The 22,125-nt window shown below is 46.7% G+C and overlaps 1 protein-coding gene across 1 annotated transcript; it reads right to left on the bottom strand.

Moving 5' to 3' along the window:
- Nucleotides 1-910: 910 nt before the first annotated feature.
- Nucleotides 911-6,127, bottom strand: RTL6 (retrotransposon Gag like 6). Its single transcript, XM_038550254.1, has one exon. It carries the CDS (start codon nucleotides 5,971-5,973, stop codon nucleotides 5,254-5,256), a length of 720 nt encoding a protein of 239 aa, XP_038406182.1. The 5' UTR covers nucleotides 5,974-6,127; the 3' UTR covers nucleotides 911-5,253.
- Nucleotides 6,128-22,125: the final 15,998 nt, after the last annotated feature.

Here is a 22,125-nt window from a genome sequence, read left to right as displayed (position 1 = left end):
CCCTCTCAAATAGATGCCCTCAAAACAATAAATAAAACACTGAAACCTCAAAAAATAAAACACTGAAAGAAACCACAAAGGATGTAGGTGTCTGCAGACCTGCCGAGGCCTGTCTCTTCTTAGACCAGCGGTACTGAGTGGGCAGGAGGCTCGGAGGGGGGTCTGTGATAGGAAATTGGTTTTGTAATAATGCTCGAATTGTCTCGGCCTTTTTCAGTCTATCTCATGGGTGCGCAATGGAATTTTTCAGAGGCTACGTGAGAAGCGATCTTGCAAGAGATTGAGTGCAGAAGCGGGTGTGCGACTCCAGCTGTCTTCCATTGAGCCAGGCTTCAAAGAAATTTGCAAAAAAAAAAAAAAATGCAGAACAATGCCACTCTTCTGACTCGTTTTTTGTTTTGTTTTGTTCTGGGAAATTCAAGAGAGTTTTCATTAAAATATGCTACTCGTGCTGTCATGTAATGAGTTTGCTTTCAAAATAATATTTTCAGACATTCTCCATTTTAACATGGTGAACATTGGTAAGTAAGATCTACCTAAGCAAAAGCTCTTTGGGGTCCTAAGTGATTTTCAACGGTGCAAAGGGACTGTGAGACCCAAAGGTTGGAGAACTGCTCTCGGTCCGCAGACATGTGGGCTGGGCCTGTTATACCCATCCGCAGACCCCCAGCACCCAGCACATCCACCCATGTAACAACCTGCCACAGGTGTATGGAGTGCCTACCACGTCGTGTTGTTACAGGTACGATGATACAGCCATGAGCCAAAGGGACAAAACCTATGTGTCTGCGTCGTGTTGTTGGGTTAGAGGCTAGTGGGCACTGTGCCCAACGAGAGTGGATCGGCTCTATAAGAAGTCAAAATTTCAATTAAGACACAAAGGTAGAAAACTGGACACATGGACAGCAAATATGACACACAACAGGTTAATATCTTTAATATATAACAAGCTCATACAAATTTATCAGACCCCAGTAGATAAGAGCAAATGACACGGACGATCCACAAAAGAGAAAATACAACTGCTTAACATGGAAAGATGTTCAACTTTGCTAGAAAGCAAAGAAATGCAAACCGAAACACAATGCTATGTTTCATATGTATCACTATTTCATTATTGTTTCAGATCAGCAAATATTTAGCCAGAGGATAATACTCAGAGCTGGCGAGATGGTACAGTGCCGTACATCCTGGCTGGCGGCAGTGTCGATGGATACAAACATCGCTGGAAACCAATCCGTCAGTATGTAACAAGAGGATCAGAGGTGTTCATATTAATTCAATAATCCCACCTCTGAGGATCTATCCTAAGGAAATAACTTGGCATCGGGGAAAAGCGTTATGCACGAAGACATTCTTCCATTTCTGATGGTGAGAAATTAGTAACGGCATGGGTGATCAACCACGGGCACTACTGTCCGTCTACGTGGTGGAGGACACAGCCATGTCAAACTGAAATTAGTAATAACATGTGACGGGGGAAGTCCCCTGATACAAGTGAAAACACCTACACAATATTGCATCGTTACAGAAGGTAGTATCACCACTAAGTTGCAACAAAAAGAAGAAAAACCATGATGGATGGAGGGGGGAGGGGAGGGAAGGAAGGTAGGGGGCTGGCAGGAGAGCCACCAAAATGTTCAAATTTCACTTTCTCACTTTCTTATTCTCCCAAATTTCTAGAAGGTGTAGGTTTGCTTTGATAATGAAAAGACCCAGTACACGGTTACTCGCCCACGGAAAGGAGTTAGTGACGTTGCAGCTAGGGTCCCTCCCACCTCCTGCACCGCGGCTGCACTGTGCCAGCCACCACCACACCCCAGGTTAGGACCCCGAGAGACGCCACAGGGTCTCTGTCCACACAGCAGACCTGGCCTACACCCACTCCGATCCCTGGGCTGGCAAGCTACGCTGTTGACCAACAGGTGCTCTGCACTTCCTTCTGCGGAGTCCTGTCTCGTCTGCAGCTCTAAGCCCCCAGCTAATGCGTCCCAGGCACTGGGCATCTTCGTGTTTCTGCAAGGATCTCCTCCTCCTCCTCTTCCCACCCAAACTCCAAGGCTGGCCGTGGCCCCCGGGCGTGTCCTCTTATACACCCGTAGGGCTCGCCCCCTTAAAGTAGCCTAAGTACGTGCCCAACTGTCCCTCACATTTCTCTCTCCTACGGGCCAAGCCGCCAGGACCGTGGTCACCCAGCAAGTGGTCGGTCATGCTTGACGGCAGGAGCCCACGCACCAGGAAAGTCATACCAGCACCTTCTGGGGGGGGGGGGGGTGGTATGCACCCCTGTCATTACTTACTTATCATATACTTACCTGGGACCCATGAAACAGGTCTTTGCTTTTTTCTAGAAGTTGCTGAAATGCTTTAGGACATTATGTTAATCCCAAGGTCACGCTATGCGTTCGTTCGACCAGGAAGTCACTCCTTACTCTAAATTCCATCCCAAATGATGCCCTGTTACGCCAGGAGGCTTACTTACCAGATGGGAGGGCAGGTAGACCGGAGAAACCACAATACAGCTCAAATGATGTCAACACCATGAAAAACATAAAACTTGCCCTCACATGCACTGTTTAACACTACTAACTGCCTGTCCTTTTTATAAATCATACCTTTTCTCTTAAATTTAGAGAAATTACAACCCAGAGTCTGTACAAAGCAGCTCCCCTCCCCCAGCTCCTTCTTCAGCTTGACCCTCCCCCACCCGCAGTCTGGCTCTGGACTGCATGGCGCTTGGGTCTCCTCCTCTTCCACTGGGACCTAGGGAGTCTTCACCAGGGCCACAGGGGATTCCCTGCATGTGGGGCTTCTTCTGAGTCGGATGGGGGGCAACCCCCTGAGCCTCCCATCTACTCACTTCCAAAGCTGCAGGAAGTGGTCCAGGTCACAGATGTGCAACAGCAGCAGCCCAGAGCCCCAAAACAAGCACCAACAACTGAAACACAAGTCAGCACGCCAAAGGGAGCTGGAGCAGCAGCCTGGGCCGGGCGAGACACCCCCGTCCAGAGGGCCGGGGCCAATAGGCAGCGAAGCCAGCCCGCCCCCCGCAGCTCAGGCCCTGCTGCACCCAGCTGCACAACTTAAAACGCTGGGCACACACAATGCAAGCATCATGCGACTTCCGCGTGCCGCGTGGGTAGGCCCAGGGGTCAGCGAGATGGCAGTTCCCACTCCACTTCCATGCTGGGTCTCCTGCCCTCGCCCGGGGCCCGTGGAAACCTTCACGATGCCTGCACCCGTTCATCTGCGGGCACCTCCATCCAGCAGGTGGACAGTAGACACTGAGCGCAAAGAGAAAGTGATCTGTACACCCCCCATTAAAGGTCCCACCCCCCAGAATGGTGGCCCCAATGTGTGTCCTCCCCCCCCCATTCATGCTTAATGAGCACCATGGTCCCACCTGAACAGCCGTGGCTGGAATCCAGGGGGGCCTGAAGCCTGTAGTCAGGCAGTTGTTCAGCAGGGCAATTGGGCTAACAGAGTTTACAATGAGTGGGTGGCAGTGGCCCACGAACCCCAGCAACCACTGAATATCCTTGACCTTGCAAGGCAGTGGCCGCTTCGAGAACGCAGTCACCTCCCCCAGCATCATCAAAACTCTTAGGAAGAAAGGACCCTAGGACCCAACCTCTGGGTATCCCAAGACACAGGTCTTCAGGTGGGTACAGAGGTTATCCTTCTGTGGTCAAGCTAGGACTATTCAGACAGGGTAGATGGACCCAGGGTGAAACACCCCATCTTCCCCCTGTGGTCCAGGCCATCACGTAAGTGCAGTTCGTTTGGCATTAAACATGGCGAGAGCATCGCGGTCCAAAGGGCTTGGCCAAGTCTCATTTAGAAAGTGATTTCTGAGCATCCCCTGTGAGGAACCAAAAGGCCATCCACCATAAGAGGTACAGCCCTGTCCCTCAGAATTAGGACCCAAATGCCAGTTGTGTCCTGTCTCCACATTGGGACCAAGGTAGACTGCAGCTCTTTCCCCTTTACAAATGCCACCAAGGCCCAGTGGGACCATTGGGGGAAATACGCCTTCTGTAAGTGCTTCATGATGCATCCCAGAGGATTTGGGTCTCCAACTAGGAGTCTGTGTTTTCTTAGACCAAGGCTGGACACCTGATGGGACAGCCCAGGCATGGGGAGGGCATGCTACGCGGGGCTTTGGGGACCCGGAGGTGGTGTAGGTGCCTGAAGGGGCTAAGGTGAAAGCCAGATATCACCTGAATGGAGATGGGAACAGGTCTCAAGCTAGACAGGCCTATCGCCAAGTGATATGGGGCAAAGAGGAGGGGGGTGATGGATGGCACACACCGGCTGGTGGTGGTTCCCACTAGGGGGCCCAGGGGTGCAGAGTGAACCACTGGTGCCTTCCCCTTAACCCGCTGCAGGCCTCAGGCAGAGATGTACATGAACTTGCTCCCTGTGGTGGCTCGATGGAACTGTGCAGCGATCCAAAGTCACAATGACCTCCTGCGGCAGGCAAGTTCCAGATTCCCAGGATGCCCAGCGCTATCAGAACACTGGCAACTAAAGCTCAGCATTCCTGGAGGTGCATCCTCTGGGGGCTTCTCCATCGAGTGGCATTTGCGGTCTTTCCCGGGGGCAACAACGGGACATACTGACTGTGTTCACGTGCAGAGCGAAGCCTTCCTGCCGGAAGTGCTGACGCTACCCTCCCAGCAGTGAACACCTGGCCACAGCAGCAGGGTCGAGGCCCTGCCTGTCTGCTATCTCCAGGCCTGGCAGGGCTGGTGATCACCTACGGTGCAAAGCCAGACTCCCCTCCCCAGGTCCCCCAAACAAGCGACCAGCCTGGCCTAAGTGGCTCCCCTCTTATTGTCAGAGGGGAGCTGCCACGGGGGGGGGGGGGGGTGTGCGTGCCTGGCCAGAGTGGAAGAAGAAGGTCCGTGAACCTAGTCAGGCTGGGAGAGTTCAGCCCAAGTGATCCGCAACAGGCTGTGGAGTCACCGTGACCCAGCGGCAGAGTGGCGGTCACCAGGAGAGCTGGGGCTGCAAGCAGGAGAGGGACACATGCACTGTAGGTACAAAGCTAGCACAGACGACTGGGAAGCCAGGTGGGTGACAGGGAGCCCAAGGGCGATGAAGGACGGTCTCCTTATGGAACAGGTCTGGAGAGGCAGGAGGGAATGTCTTCAGACAGGGGAGATGCTGTCGTATGGATATTTCTTCTACGTAGCAAAGGGTGGATGCTGTCTGCGTGGCTGCAGAGGCGACCCGGCTGGTGGCCGATTCTTAGAGGTCCCGAGCTCGGGTGGGCAGAGCCGGCGCCGGACTGGTCCCGCTGGAGGCTGGATGCACCGGGCAGGGCCCCGAGCCGGTGGCAGCCAGCTGGCGGCACAGCATCTGCCGCTCGCGCACCGCCCGATTGGAGGCACAAGTCTTCCGGATTTGGGCGCGCCGCGCATGCCGCAGGGGAGACTTGTAGGTTCTTCGCAACTCGGCCAGGAAGCCCTGATAGTCGTTTCGCAAGGGGCTGTCGGGCTGCATGTGGGGGATCGCCCACTTCTCTGCCTCCCCAGTCAGCCGGGACACGAGGAACGCCACTCGCTCGGCCTCCCCGGGGAAGCGCGAGGCCTGGAAGATCATGAACCTGTCCATTTGCATCAAGAACCCCGCCAGCTGGCCGGGGTCTCCGGAAAAGGGCTCGGGCAGAGAGGTCGGGGGCGTGGTCATGGGTCGGGTCCCGTTGGAGGTGATGGCTGAGATGGGCGGGGTGATCTGCAGCGCCCCGGGGATGCGGGCCCTGGTGCGCAGCAGGGTCAGCTCTGCCATCACGCTCTCCAGCATGTTGGTGAGGTTGGCCTTCTCCGCCCGCAGGGTGGAGGCCTCCCGCCGGAGCGCCGAGTTGGTGAGGCGCAGGGAGGTCAGGGTGTCGATGACGTCATCCATCTGGGCATTGGTGGACGCTGCGGGGGCCGGGCCTTCGGCTTTTGAGGTCTGGGGTTGCACCATGGTGGCGGGAGGTCAGCCAAAGGCCGGGGCTGGAGGGCGCGAGGGGTCACGGGGAACCGGAGCACCTGGGCTGCTGGAAGTGGGGAGACCCCGGCTGCAACCAGGGAGAGGCCGGGAAGACCCAACCACACGGGCGGGGCGGGCGGGGCGGACGGGGGCGGCCGGGGCCCGCCGGGGGTGCAGGCCCCGCGGGACGCCGATTCCGGGCGCCGGGGGCGGCTCCTTTATCGCAAACCCCACGGGCCCAGGGCGGGCTGCACCGGGGGCTGGGCTGCTCCTGCAGGAGGAAAAGAGGTTTTCAGAAACGCCAGGGCTGCGCGGGGAGGGGGAGGGGGAGGGGGCGGGGGGGGGAGGGGGAGGGGAGGCGGGAGGGAGAGGGAGGGGGAGGGGGCGGGGAGGGGAGGCCACGGGAGCGGGAGCGGGAGCGGGCGGCGGCGCCCGGGCCCCGAGCCCCCTCCCCGCGCGGGCCCCGCGCCCACCTGGCGCAGAACAAAGGGCGGCTGCACCTGCGGCGGCGCGCGTACCTGGCTCTCCGCGGCTCCCTCCGCGGCTCCCTCCGCGGCTCCGTCTGCCGCGCCGGCCGCGACCAAGATGGCCCGATCGGGGGACGCGGGCGGGCGGGCCGATGAGTCACGGCGGCGGCGGCCCGCGGAACTGCTTCCCGGTCAGGTCAGGCCGGGGCGGCGGCGGCGGCGGCGGCGGGAGGCGGGAGGCGGCCTCGGGCGGGAGCGCGAGCGGGCCCCGGGGCCGGGGTCGCGGCGGAGGGAAGGGCGGGTCGCGGGCGGCCGCGGGGCGGGCGGGGCGGGCGCGGCGGCGGCGGCGGAGGCGGCGGGCGGGCCTCGCGCCGGCCCCGCTGGTTGCCATGGAGACCGCCCGCTCCCGCGTGCGCGGCGGCGGCCGAAGCCCCGCCCCGGAAGTGGCGCGCGCAGCCCCGCCTCCCAGGGCGGCCTCGGCGTCCGTCCGCAGCAGCCAATCAGCGACGCCCGGCGTTGCTCCTATTTTCTTAGGGGAGATGCGTTCGCGTTGTCGTGCATCTTCCCGAGGCTGCGAGCCAAGCTCTTTTTGGATACGTTCTAATCGTATTTTCTTTAATGAAACATGCTCTTCATATTGTAACTGGAATACAAGTTCAATGTAATGCATATTCATTGTAGCAAATTTTGATGCCAGAGAAGTTTTTTTTCCCCCCTCTAAGATTTTTATTTATTCACGAGAGACACCCAGAGAGAGGCAGAGACACAGGCAGAGGGAGGAGCAGACTCCGTGCAGGGAGCCCAATGCGGGACTCGATCCTAGGACCCTGGGGTCACGCCCTGAGCCGAGGGCAGATGCCCAGCCGCTGAGCCCCGCCCAGGCGTCCCTAACGCCAGAGAATCTTTAAGAAGCAACTTTGTATCACTCAAGAGTCCCTCCACCTGAAGAGCTCAAAGAGTAATATTTTTGTAGTTCCACCCGGTCATTTTCCTTCCGTATATTCTGTGACAAAATACTAATTTTTGTACCTTACGAAACTTTTGTGACTCTGATAGCACACTGAATTTTGAGCATTTTCGCATTAATTTCAAAAGCATGATTTTCAGGTATTGCCTTGTGTCCCACTGAAATCGCACGCCATGCCCCTTTTGATGGGTCCCTATCTTAATTCCTTGTGAAGTTCTATGAACCTTACTTGTATATAAATCCCAGCCCTTCCTCTGCCAAGTTCTCCAGGGTAATTGCCTCGGAGTCAAGTTTCTGGGATGAAGAGTATGAGGATCTGGATGCTTTTCCCCGCTCGACCCCGTGAAGCGGCTTCTGGGTGGTCAGTCCCAGGCTGGGGCATGGCCAGAGAGAAAAGACATTCACCATGCCAGTCTTTGGAGAACATGTCTTCCAGGAGGCTGAACCACTGGCAGCCCCTGCATTCCTCAGGCAATCCTGGGACAGAGTCACTTCTCTCGCACCTTTCCAGTTCTTGCTTGTATAAAATGGGAATTGGCACCTGAGGGTGTCAGTACTTGAAGAGGATAGGATAGTCTAGCAGTGCTCACAACTGTGTGCACCCCAGTATGCCAAAGAGTGCACATTTCGTGACCAGATGAAAACTTCTAGGACATAAGGGAAGAGAGGTGTTTCTTTTCTTTTTTTTAAGATTTTATTTATTTATTCATGAGAGATACACAGAGAGAGGCAGAGACACAGACAGAGGGAGAAATAGGCTCATGCAGGGAGCCCGATGTGGGACTCAATCCAAGGACTCCAGGATCATGCCCTGAGCCGGAGGGAGGTGCTCAACTGCTGAGCCACCCAGGCGTCCCAAGAGAGGTGTTTCTTTAAACAACCTCCAAAGGAGAGGGGGCAGGAGCTGCATTCATCTCCACTGAGGTCAGTGCAGAAACTGACTTGGACCCCATTAGCCCTCCCACTTCTTCCAAACACACACAGGAATCCCCGTCTGCTCCTTTGAATCACCCCATAAATCTCTCTGCCTCAGCATCAGGGTTGTACGTCACCATATCCCTGAACACTATACATATGAGGGAAGCATCTGTGACAATCTTAGGTGTGGTTGACACTATAAATCCTAAATTTCCAGGTGCATTGAATATAAGGTGCACTGTCATTTCAGAAATGATGAAACATGAATTTAAAGAAACATGTAATTTATTTGTATTTCACGTTATTTCAAATAGGATATAAAGTGGCATCACATAAAAACAGCGAAATGAAAATCAATAGAGTTTTAAAAATAAGAGAAGCAGGGGCAGAGTATTTGGCTTCTGACCCAGACAATCTGTGGTTCACCCTCTGAGATAGCTCTCTCTGCTCCAAACGGAACAATGATAAACTGTACAAAGAAAGTGTTGAGAGGATCTGACTGGGCTCAAAAACAAGATGAACTCCACTGTGGTCCAAAAATACAAACTGCTGAGTTTTAACAAAGCCATAGGCCTGCTGGTCGCTAGGTCCTGAGGCATAATGGGGACATAAGGCTGGCAACAGTATCAGGCTTTTTCTTTGAAGCCAGGGGAAAGAGGGGGTCACCTGTATGTCAGAAAGCAGTCTGAAAAATCTGCTTTGACCATTTCATGGGGGCGACAGCTTCTATGAAGGTGTAACCCTGGGACAAGGAAGAGCACACAATATCATGAATCTCAAGCCCCCTGGCTTGGCAAGTAGACCCTGAGGGCCAGGAAGTGTGAAGCGCCACCACCAATATAAAACATGTTCTGGGGATCCCTGGGTGGCGCAGCGGTTTGGCGCCTGCCTTTGGCCCAGGGCGCGATCCTGGAGACCCGGGATCGAATCCCACGTCAGGCTCCCGGTGCATGGAGCCTGCTTCTCCCTCTGCCTGTGTCTCTGCCTCTCTCTCTCTCTCTCTCTGTGTGACTATCATAAATAAAAAAAAAAAAAAAAAAAAAAAAAACATGTTCTGTACTATGGACCAGGCACCACGGGAGCAGCCCCAAACTGCTAGACTGAGGAGGAAGGGGGCTCTAGAGGATAGGAGGGTTGTGTACACAGAGAATACACACACTCAGAAGGTGAAAGATAGCATTTTATCCCAAAATGAATCTAAAACTCAAAACTAAAGCCCATGAAGACATCTAATGCTAAGGATAATGGCCACTAAAATTAATAATCATAATATAAATTAACTCCAGGTGAAATTAAAATAATAGAACAGTCTAAAAAAAGACTTTAAAGGAAGCGTATTTAGGATCCTCTATAAGGCTACGAAGTAATAACACTTGTAAAAAGAACAGACATGATGTGGGGGGCGGGTAGGTCGGGGTCAGGAAGGCAAAAATGTAATGAGATGAGGTGGCAATGAAAAAGTACCTTTTAAAAGGCAATAAAGTCAACTTCCAGTTCCAGGAAGATGGAGTTAGTTCAGTCTTCCTTATTCTTTGAGCAAAACACAACAGAAAAGAACTAAAAAAGGAAAAGAGAGAGACTTTAAAAAGTGGAGAGAGAAAGGCAGATTGGCTAGGTTGTTCAGGACCCAAGGACTCACAGCAGTGAGTTCCTTGAGTATTCTTTTGCATCATACATTGCAGAGCCGGAGAACCTGGCAACCTGGAAGTGCCAGTGGGTACAGACAGAAATCTCCCCTCAAAAGCCTGCTCTTTCAAGCCAAAGAACCAAGAAAGCTACAGCCTAAGAAGGTAAAAACTTTTAGACAATACTCAAACTCTCAAAAGTCAAAGACAAAGAATCTGAAAGTAGCAAGAGAGAAGCAAGTGATTTTGTATGAAGTGTCATCAATAAAATAAACATCTGGTTTCTCATCAGAAACCATGGAAGCCAGAAGGCAGTGGGAGGAAAAATTCAAAACACTGAAAGAAAAGACTGTCAACCAAGAATTCTATATTCAGCAAAACCAGCTTTCAAAAATGAAGGAAAAATTGGGACACTCCCAAGTAAATAGAACTGGAGACCATTCGTCACCAGCAGACCTGTTCTATGAAAAATAACAAAGCGAGGTCTCAAAAATATGTAAAATAAACAAAGAGATTAAAAATTGTACATTAGAAAATAACTTTCATATTTCAAAATAACTATTTCATTAAAATTGTACATTAGACGGCAGCCCGGGTGGCTCAGCGGTTTAGCGCCGCCTTTGGCCCAGAGCGTGATCCTGGAGAACAGGGATCGAGTCCCATGTCGGGCTCCCTGCGTGGAGCCTGCTTCTCCCTCTGCCTGTGTCTCTGCCTCTCTCTCTCTCTCTCTCTGCGTCTCTCATGAATAAATAAATAAATAAATCTTAAAAAAAAGAAAAAAATTGTACATTAGAAAATAACTATTTCATAACTATTTCAGAAGGCAGTAGTGGAGGAATAGAGAAACAAAAAAATAGAACATATAGAAAACAAATCGGCAGATGTAAATCCTACCCTATCATCAATACATTAAATGTAAATGAATTAAACACTCCCATTGAAAGGTCAAGATTGGCAAAATGGATTGTTTTTTAACAATTGATCCAATTCAAGGCTGTCTATGAAAGGCACATTTTCAATTGAAAGACACAAATTAAGTTGAAAGTAAATGAATAGGAAATGATATATCCTTCAAATTAGCCAAAAAAGAACTGGATTGGCTCTACTAACATCAAACAAAACAGACTTTAAGGCAAAAATTGTTACTAGAGAAAAAGAAGGAGACTTTGTAGTGGTAAAAAGATCAATCCACTGAGACAACAAGTATGAACACATATGCACTTAACAATAGATAGAGTCTACTGCTTCAAGCCTTATCTACAAATGTCTAGCAATCAAGAATGTATAGTCTGGGAGCACCTGGGGGGCTCAGTCGGTTAAGTGTCTGCCTTTGGCTCAGGTCATGATCCCAGGGTCCTGGGATAGAGCCCCACTTTGGGCTAGCTGCTCAGCGGGAGCCCGCTTCTCTCTCTGCCCCTCCCCCTGCTCTTGCACTCTGCCTCTCTCTCTGATAAATAAATAAAATCTTTTATTAAAAAAAAGGAATATATAGTCTAAACCAGTGAGATTGAATTTAAAGTCCAGAAATAAACCCTAATATTTATAGTTAATCACTTTCAAAAAGAGGACCAAAGTATAGTCATTCCTGAGCAAACTAGCTATCCATAGCAAAGAATTAAGCCAGACTCCCTACCTCACACCCGATACAAAAATTAGCTCAAAATGGATCAAAGACCAAGCAAGAGTTAAAACTACCAAGGTCTTTGAGGAAAACCTAGTGATAAATCTTTGTAATCTTGGGTCGTGCAATGGCATCTTAGATATGACATCAAAGTACAAGTGACAACAGAAAAAAAAAATGGTAAATGGCATTTTTCCCAAATTAAAAACTTTTTGTTTCTTTTTTTTTTTAAGATTTTATTTATTTATTCATGAGAGACACAGAAAGAGAGAGTCAGAGACACAGGCAGAGGGAGAAGCAGGCTCCATGCAGGGAGCCCGATGTGGGACTCGATCCTAGGTCTCCATGATCAGGCCCTGGACCAAAGGTGGCGCTAATCCGCTGAGCCACCCAGGCTGCCTAACTTTTGTGTTTCAAAAGATTCTATCAAGAAAGTGAAAAGATAACCTACAGAATGGGAGAAAATATTTGCAAATCATATATCTGATAAGGGTCTGATATTCAGAATATATAAAAAATTCTTATAACTCAATGATTAAAAGACATCTCAATTTCTTAAATGAACAAAATAGTTGAGCAGACATTTCTCCAAAGATTTACAAATGGCCCATAAACACATGAAAAGATGTCAAACATTAGTCTTTAGGGAAATGCAACTCAGAACCACAACAAGTTATCACTGTACACCCCCTCTTTCTGCTATAATTAAAAAGATAGTAACAAATGCTGGTGAAGATATGGAAAAGTTGGAACCCTCATCCACTGCCGGCAGGAATGTAAAATGGTGCAGCTACCATAAAACAGTTGGGCAGCTCCTCCAAAAGTGAAGCGTAGAATTTCCACATAACCCAGAAATCCCATTCCTAGGCATGTGCCCAAGATAATTGAGAACATGGATCTACACAAACACTTGAAAATAAATGTTTGTAGAAGCATTATTCATATTTTTAAAAATGTAACCAACCCACACATCTACCGATTGATGAATAGATAAATGTGGTATCATGGTAAAACGGAATATTGATTAGCCATACAAAGGAAAGAAATATGATCCGTGCCACAACATGGATGAACCTTGACAGCATTACCCTGAGTGAAAGAAGTTAGATACAAGGACCATATGTGTATGATGGTATTTATGTGAAATGCCCACAACAGGCAAATCCATAGAGATGGAAAGTAGAGTAGTGGTTGCTAGGGTCTTGGAAGAGGAAGGGAATGGGGCGTGACTGTAATGGAAACACAGTTCCTCTTTGGGGTGATGAAAATGTTCTGGAGATAGTGTTGATGGTTGTGCAACATTGTAAATATGCTAAAACCCACTAAACTGCGTTCTTTTTAAAAGAATGTGAATTATTACATGTGAATTATATCTCAAAAAACTCAAGGGCATCTGCCTTCGGCTCAGATCATGATCCCGGGTCCTGGGATTGAGCCCCAAATCTGGCTCCCTGCTCAGTGGAGAGCATGCTGCTCCCTCTCCTGATCTTCTACTGTGCTCTCTCTCCCCGTCAAATAAATAAATAAATAAATAAATAAACCTTTTAGAAAATCAATTGCTATTCATGATCAAACTCACAGAAGAAAATGAGCAGAGAGGAACTTCCTCAAGTTGATAGAGAGCATCTTCAAAAACTCTATCACTAACTTTATGCTTCATGGTCAAAGACCGAATACTTTCCCCTCAAGATTGAGAGCAAGACAAAGATGTCCCCTCTTGCCACTTTTATTTAACATTGTGCTGAAAGCAATGCCCATAGCCAGAGCAATGAAGCAAAAAAAATTTTAAAAAAGGAAATAAAATACATGCAGATTGAAAAGGAATAAATAAAACTGTCACTATTTCCAGTTGGCATGATTGTCTACATAGAAAATCCTAAGGCATTTGTCAAAAACAACAGCTACTTCCTGGAACTAACAAGTGGGATCAGCAAGGTCATGAGACACAAGATGAATGCACAAAAATCAATTTTATTTGTATAAACTACCAATGAGCACATAGACAGCAACATTAAAAATATAATACCATGTACAATCACTCAAAATTACTCAGGTGTAAATCTAACAAGATATGTACAGGATTTGAATGCAGAAAACAAATACCAAAAAATTTTTTTTTTCCAAAAATTTTTTAAAACCTTAAATAGAGAAAGAACCCCACTGTGACATGGTTTGGAGGAATCCACATACTAAAGATGTAATTTCTCCCCCACATTGACATACAGGTTTGATGCAGTGTCTATCAAAGCCCAAGCAAGATTTTTTTTGTAGATCTGGAGAAGATTGTTCTAAAATGTATATGGAAAGGCAAAGGGACGAGAATGACTAAAACCATTTTGAGAAATAATAAAGTAGGGAGGAATCCATCTCCCTGCTTTCAAGAATCATTACATAGCTATAGACTGTGTTATACTGGTGGAGGGATAGATGCATAGATCAATGGAACAGAACAGAGAAACCAGAAGCAGACCCATACAAATATGCCCAACTGATTTTTTGACAAGCATGCAAAAGCAATCCAATGAAGGAAACATAACCTTTTCAGCAAATGGTGATGGACTGATTGAACATTCATAAATACATTTTTTTAAAAAGAACTTCAATCTAAGCCTCTCATCTGCTATACAAATGATCAAAAGTGGATTGCAGACAAATCTAAAACATGAAATGATAAAACTTAAAACATATACATATGATAAAAATCCTTGCAGTGTGGGGCTAGCAAATAAGTCTTAGATTTGACACCAAAAGCATGGCCCATACAAGGAAAAATTGATAAATTGGACTCTCACAATTTAAAACTTGTTCTCTATAAAGGACTCTGTTAAAAGGAGGAAAACACAAGGTAGAGATGGGAGAAAATATTTGCAAACCATATTCTACCAAAGGACTAGGATTTAGAACATATAAAGAATTCTCAAAATTGAACTAAAATAGCCAACAATCCAATTATAAAATGGGCTGAAGGCATGAGAGACACTTTACCTGAGAAGATACGCAGCTGGCAAGCAAACAAGTGAACAACTGTCTACCATCATTACCCATTAAGGAAATGAAAGTTAAAACCATAATGAGTTATCATTGCACACCTATTAAAATGGATAATCTTAAAAACAATGACAACGCCAAAAGCCAGCGAGGATGCAGAGGAACTAAACACGTTGCTGATGGGAATGTAAAATGGTACAGCCACTCTGGAAAAGTTTGGCAATTAAAAAAGAAAAACAAAACTAAATGTGCACCTGTCATACAACTCAGCGATTGCCCTCTGGGTGTTTATCCCAAAGAAATGAAAACTTCAGGAGGCATTAGGGTGGATGGGAAGTGGGTGTGGCTGTAGAGGACCACAGGAGCACCTTCTGCGTCTTATCTCTATCAGTGTCCATATCCTGGTTGTGATGTGGCCCTACGGTTTTGCAAGATGTTGCCATTGGGGGAAACTGAGTAAAGAGCACACCAGGTCCGTCTGCATCGTTTCTTACAACTGCATGGGAAGTGCGCTTTGGTGGGGAGGACATCCCCGATAGTTGAGTTAGAAAGGCCTTTCTGATACCTTCAAGTGGGATGTCGGGCTGGCTCTGGATGCGATTCTGGAGTTGCAGGGAGAGGTCCGTTGAAAAGTCAGTAGGAGATGATCCAAAGCTAGGGAGAGAGCATGAACAGAAATGAGAATAGTGTCCGGAATTGTGCAGTCCACAGTTTAGGTGCATAGAAAAGGAGGAGGAGCCTGGTGAAGAGTGACCCAAAGGATGGGAAGGATCTCAGAAGCCAAGAATTGACTTCAGGGAGGAGGAGGGGTGGCCAGCCACGTCAAAGTCTGTGCGTGGGCAGGATCACCGTGCACACTGGGTTGCTGTGGAGAGCAAAACAAGTCGCTCAGGATAATTAAACCAACGCGTTTTCTGAACCATCATGTATAGTCCAACAAATTAGTTTATTGTCCTGATGGACCTATAATTTTGGCCATGTTGCTGATACTTCCTAAAGCACACTTTTTTCTTGAATGTGGTCTTACTGTTCTTCATTTTGTCATAAAATCACTTGGACTCTTACTCCAAGTTGCATTCTGTGGTTGTAAATTTAAACAATCTGACATCTTCAATTAACTCTCCCTTGCGGACTCTATAATTAAGAAAATCCACTTCCTACAGGAACTAAAGTACCAGGTAAGCTCAGAAAAAACTCTAGTAAGTGGAGAATATTTTCAATTCTCTTCTTTCTTTATTTTTAAAAATATTTTATTTATTTATTCATGAGAGATGCAAAGAGAGAGGCAGAGACAAAGGCAGAGGGAGAAGGCTCCCTGCAGGGAGCTCGATGTGGGACTTGATCCCAGGACCCTGGGATCATGCCCTGGGCCGAAGGCAGATGCTCAACCACTGAGCCCTCAGGTGCTCCCTTTATTCTTTATTGAAACATGTAAATATTCCAGCTCAACTATGTCCATGGGTTCAGTCATGTTTACTCCATTTGGGGTACTATTCTGCAACAAATATTTTTATAAGCCAAAACTTGACCCCCTCAACATTTCTTTGCTATTTTTGAATGTTTTTTAAAAAATTAAATTTAGATGCTGCAAAATTGTAGACCTTTTTGATTTCCCTCAGTTCCTGTACAGAAAGTAAATTTATCCAATTAAAACTAGGAATCTCATCTAGATTCTTCCCACATGTTGAGACTTTCCAAAAACAATTATGGAATTTGAAAATCAGAACTTGTACACCCCTGGAGCTCTCAGCATTTAATTTTTCAGCTCCACCCTTGCTTTTGTAGGAATGAAGTTCAACGTTTCCCTATTGGCAAGGATTGTTTCTGATAATTAACAATTCGCTAAAGTTTCAAAACTCAAAATTCTTGGCACCCATTTAATGGATACTTTGATGAAAGCTTCCCAATAGATTTTTGAACTGAATACAGCAAAACTTTAGAGGACTCATTTACAAAAAGCTTAGTCCCACTCTGGGGCATTGGGTTGCTGTGCAAAGTAGGTCTTCGAGGTTTCCAACATTTCAAGGGTCTGATTAATGACTACAGCAAAGACAAGGAAGGACACACCAGGAGCCTGAAGTCTGTTTTTGTATTCAACACGGACTCTGTCACAAAATTATTTACAGCCTAATCTCTCTGCATATATATATATATAAATATTTATAAATGTTGACAACTATAGCTCCTACTTTGACTGAGAACATATAACCAATTATTTGGACACAAATATGAATAATGTCTTCGCTCACTGCAACCAATCCCAACTACATTTGCATCCCAAAGGTTTTGTACTTTAGTGAAAACATTGCTTTTTCTCAGGATGCTGTGGTACATTGTCTCAGTTATTTTTTTAAATATTATTTATTTATTTATTCGTGAGAGGCACACAGAGAGAGAGGCATAGACACAGGCAGAGGGAGAAGCAGGCTCCATGCAGGGAGCCTGACGTGGGACTTGATCCTCGGTCTCCAAGATCACACCCTGGGCTGCAGGTGGCGCTAAACCACTGAGCCACCCGGGCTGCCCAAGTTATCTCAGTTATTAACCTCTTGCCATTTACCTGGGACTGAGCATGTCTTTTGTCTTCTGCTTGGGCCCAGGGTGATATCAGTCCCTTTGGGAAACAATTTGACAGTAACTAGGAGAGGGAAGAAGGGCAGAGCTGAATACAGTGTCTCCTCAATCTCATGCACTAGTGCCCTGGGAAGCCTGTGTGACGCTGGTCATAGAGGTCACGTTTATCCTAGCAAAGACCTGGAAATAACACACATGCCCATCAACAGTAGACTAGAAAAACAAAGCACAGTTTTGCATAGCAGGGATTCTCAAATTTTATTGTATATCAAAATCACTGAAGGGCTGACCCCACACCCAGAGTTTCTGATTCATTCCGTAGGTCTGGGGTGGACCCATGAATTTGCATTTCTAACAAGGTCTCCATGACGTTGATGCTGCTGGCCTGGGGACCCTGACTTGAGAACCACTGCTGCAGAGCCATGACAGTCAATGAGTCACCCCTATATGATGGGACTGCCAAACATCATGAGTGAGAGAAGACACAAGAGTACATACCGTAGAAACTAGAGTTTAAAACCAGGGAAAATCATACCTTATTTCCTAAAGGAACATACATAGGTAGTAAATGTGCCAAGAAAAACAAGACAATTGTTGCTGCAAACATTAGGATAGCGGTGCCCTTGGGGCAGGGACAGGGGTCATCATGTAAGGAAGAGACACAGAGCCTTGTAGACTGCAGGCAGTGGGTCGGTTCTTGACCTGGGTGGATGTTTCCCTTAGCAATTACCTAGTAAATTATACACTTGTGTTTTGTGTGTTTGTTTGTGCATTGTATTTCACACATGCTAAGTTTAACTCAAGAGATGAGAACTTAAGCAGAGAGAGAGAAAACCGGAGGAGAGAGATCAGACTGGAGGCAGAGGACACAGGCTCCTCTTGCAATGAGTTCAGTCGTAAAAGGGGAGAGTGGGCACTGGGTGGCAGCGAGGGGCGGGCATTGGGGTCGAGAGGTGCTTTGTAAAAGGGGAGAAGCAACATGCTCATCCAAGAGAGAAGCAGAGATGCGGGATGTGGGCAGGTGGGTAGGTGTGGTGGCAGGAGCTGGTTGGGAGACCTCCTGTTGCTTCTATTTTCCTGGTGGAATAGTGTATTCGTTTGCTCAGGCTGCCATAATAAAGCACCACAGACTGGCGACTTGAACAACAAAAATGTATCATCTCACAGTCCTGGAGGCTGGAAGCCCAAGATCAAGGCTTCAGCAGGGTTGGTTTCTCCTTAGGCTTACGGACGGCGTCTTCTCCCCATGTCCTCACGTGGTCCTGCCTCTGCGTGTCTGTGTCCTGATTTCCTTACAAGAACACCACTTGGGATGCCTGGGTGGCTCAGTGGTTGGGCGCCTGCCTTCGGCCCAGGGCGTGATCCTGGAGTCCCGGGATCGAGTCCCACGTCGGGCTCCCTGCATGGCGCCTGCTTCTCCCTCTACCTATGTGTCTGCCTCTCCCTCTCTCTGTGTCTCTCATGAATAAATAAATAAAATCTTAAAAAAAAAAAAAAAAGAACACCACTCACTGAATTTGAGCCACCTCTTTAAAGACACTGTCTCCAGGGTGTCTGGGTGACTCAGTGGTTGAGTGTCTGCCTTTGGCTTAGGTCTTGATCCTGGGGTCCTGGGATCGAGTCCCGCATCAGGCTCCTCACAGGGAGCCTGCTTCGCCCTCTGCCTGTGTCTCTGCCTCTCTCTCTCTGTGTCTCTCATGAATAAAGAAATAAAATCTTTTTTTTTTTTTTTTTAAAGGACAGTGTCTCCAAATACAGGCACATTCTGAAGTCCTGGAGATTGGAATTTCATCACGTGAATCTGGGCAGAAGGGGCAACACGCTTCAGCCCATGATGGGAGGAATGGGATGAGTAGATGAGGAAGATGAGTGGGGGCAGAACCATGGCCCAGGACAGTCAAAGAATGACAGTCTGGATGGGTGGGCATGGCTGTGGGTGGCATTAAGGGCGTGTTCAAGGATGGTGATCCTGATCACCTTCTCTTTCCTCTATATTGTTCCAATCATTTTGTCCTTCTTCTGACACCTTCAGTTAGCTGGACTCATCGGCTTCCATCTTTCTTCTTGTGGTGTTATGGCAAAGAGAGAGAAGGCAAATACCTGCATTTCATCCACAAGAGGACCTACTGGGGATCACAAGGCTAGGGGCAGTAAGAAAAGACTCAGTGCCTAGTACTCCCGTGACTCCACAGGGGCCCCATCAGCCCTGAGCTGGGCTGCTGGACATGCCCTGGAGGTACCAACTTTAGGGAGGCATGCTCCCCATGGACTTCTCTGTCTTCTTTCAGTCCGCCATGCAAAACCAGCATGTGCACGGGGAATGCACTCTTGGGGCGTAGGCAATAAGAAGCACAGGTGAAGGGATTGTTCTGGAATGCCGGCAGCTAGCCTTGGAGATCAAGTGAGGTGCTGGGTTTGTGCTCTGGCAGAAGGGGAGCCCCTGCTCCCAGGAGTATCTGTTGTAGACAACACAAATGTCTAGAGTCATTTACCAGACAATCCTGTTTGTCCCTCCACATAAGATGAACATTCAAGGTTATAAACTTCCCTCTACATACTGCTTTAGCTGCATCCCTCCCGTTTTTATATTTAGTAGTTTTGTCTTCAATTATTTTCTAGGTTTCATCATGGTTTGATCTTTGACTCATGGATTATGTGGACGTATAGTCTTTATTTCCAAACCTGGATTTTTCTAGTTACCTAGAGAGTATGTATTCAAGCCTAAAAGCATTTTGATCAGAGAATGATCCAGTTTGTGGTCCATACAAATGCCCATGTGCGTTTGAAAAGAATTTGTATTATACAGTTGCTTGGCGTTGAATTCTATATATGTCCTTTTTTTTTTTTTAAGATTTTATTTATTTATTCATGAGAGACAGAGAGAGAGAGAGAGAGAGAGAGAGAGAGAGAGAGGCAGAGATAAAGGCAGAGGGAGAAGCAGGTTCCATGCAAGGAGCCAGATGTGGGACTCGATAAGGGGTCTCCAGGATCATGCCCTGGGCTGACGGTGGTGCTAAACTGCTGAGCCACCTGGGCTGCCCTATATATGTCCTTTAGATTAAGTTTCATGATTTTGTTGTTCTCTATCTTCCCCAAATTGTCAGCTGCTTAATTTAACAATTGCTAAGAGAGGTATCTTCAAAGTTCTCACTGTTGGTGGATTTAATCTCCTTGTAATTCTGTTCATTTTTGCTTTATGTGTTTTGTTGCTCTGTTATTAGGTACATAAAAATTTTAATTGTCGCATATTCCAAGTTAGTTGAGATGTTTATCATTGTGAGTGGCACTTTTAAACTTTGGTAAAATGTTTATATTAAAATCAATTGGTCTGGTGTCAATATGGCTCTAGATTTCTTTTACTGAGTGTCGCTCAAGTTTTCTATGCCCTTATGTCTTTGATGGGTCTATTGTTAAGTTGGATTTTTCTTAAAAATCAATATGACAATCTTTATCTTTTAACTGTAGAGTTTACAAGGTTACTTCATTTATATTTATTGTCATTACAGTTCTATTTGGATTAATTTCTGCCATGTGTTTTCAAATTGTCCCACCAATCCCGCCTTTTTCTATCCTTCCTTGATTTCTTTCAGATTAAGTTCTTTTTTCCTCTTCCCATTTTCTTCCAGTATTAATTTGGAAATTACACTGTTTTTCTTCTTTCAGTGGCTACCATACTCATTGTAATAAAGAATTCTGAAATTTATCACCATCTGTACTTTCTGAATAACCCAAGAACCTTAACCCACCTCAACTCTGATCACTGGCCTCCTGATATTATTACTGATGAATAATATAAACCCATACAAAATTGTTAAACCTCACAAAATGTTCTTTTCCTGTGTAATTAGTTTTGTTTAGATTTACCCCCATATTCACCACTGTCTTTGCTCAACGTTCTCTGACCTTCCATTAAAAACCCTTCCCTTCTGCTTGAATTCTCTCTAGTGAAGGTATATTGGGGCAAATTCTTGCAGTTTTTTGGAATGTTCTAAGATGTCTTTATTTTACTTTCCTTCTTAAAAGGCATTTTTCCAGATAGACGGTTAATGTCTTTCTCTGTATTGAAGATCCTTTTCCACTGTTTTCAGACTACCACTTTTGTTGGTGAAAGCTAGCCATCATTCTCATTTTCTCTCTCTCTCTCTCTTCCCCACTCTCCTTCCCTTGCTTCCTGTCCTCCCTCCCTCTCCTTCTCTCTCTTTTCCTCCCTCCCTCTCTCCCTCCTTCCTCTTCTTCCACTTTACCTATGTGTAACTTCCTTGTCTTTATTCTGTTTGGAATTGATTGGGTTCCTGATTTCAAGGGTCAGTGCCTCACATCAGTTTTGAGATTTGTCAGCAAACACCCCAGATGTTGCTCAGCCACATACACTCACCACCCCTCTTCTGGAACATAGAGTTTGCTAATATTCTCAACCTATGATCTCTATTATCTGTGTCTCTCAACGTCTCCTTCCTGTTTTCCACCATTTTGTTGCACTTTGTGGTGTTTCAGAGAATTTTTTCAGGTACATTTCCCTGTTTATTAATTTTTTTCACTTTTTCCCTGCTATATTTGTTTCTATGCATTATTCAAAATTAAAGTGTACATAGATTAAGTACCTTAAAGTGAGTAACAAAATTTTAAAACTCTCAGAAGGAAATATAGAAGTATTTCATTTTGGCCGTAGGGTTAAAAGGAATCCCTTATATAAGACACTAAAACTCAAGCTATGTGGAAGAGATTGATAAATTCAGTTCATCAAAATGTAAGACTTCTGTGCATGTGCACATACACACACACACAGTGTAAAATGACGGCAAGCCTAAGTAAAGATGAGAATAGATACCTGTGTAAGTTATGACCGGCAAATATTAGTATCCAGAATGTATGGACAATGCCACCAATCATTAATAAAAAGAGAATCATTCAATAGAAGCATGAAGAAAGACTCAGAAGAGGAATTTTTAGAAGAAACCCAATGGACCAGCAAAGAAAGAAAAAAAA

This window comes from Canis lupus, chromosome 10 (genome assembly GCF_011100685.1).
Source record: "Canis lupus familiaris isolate Mischka breed German Shepherd chromosome 10, alternate assembly UU_Cfam_GSD_1.0, whole genome shotgun sequence".
NCBI lineage: Eukaryota > Metazoa > Chordata > Mammalia > Carnivora > Canidae > Canis > Canis lupus.
Note: the sequence above shows the minus strand (reverse complement) of the source record. Positions and strands in the feature narration are given on the sequence as shown.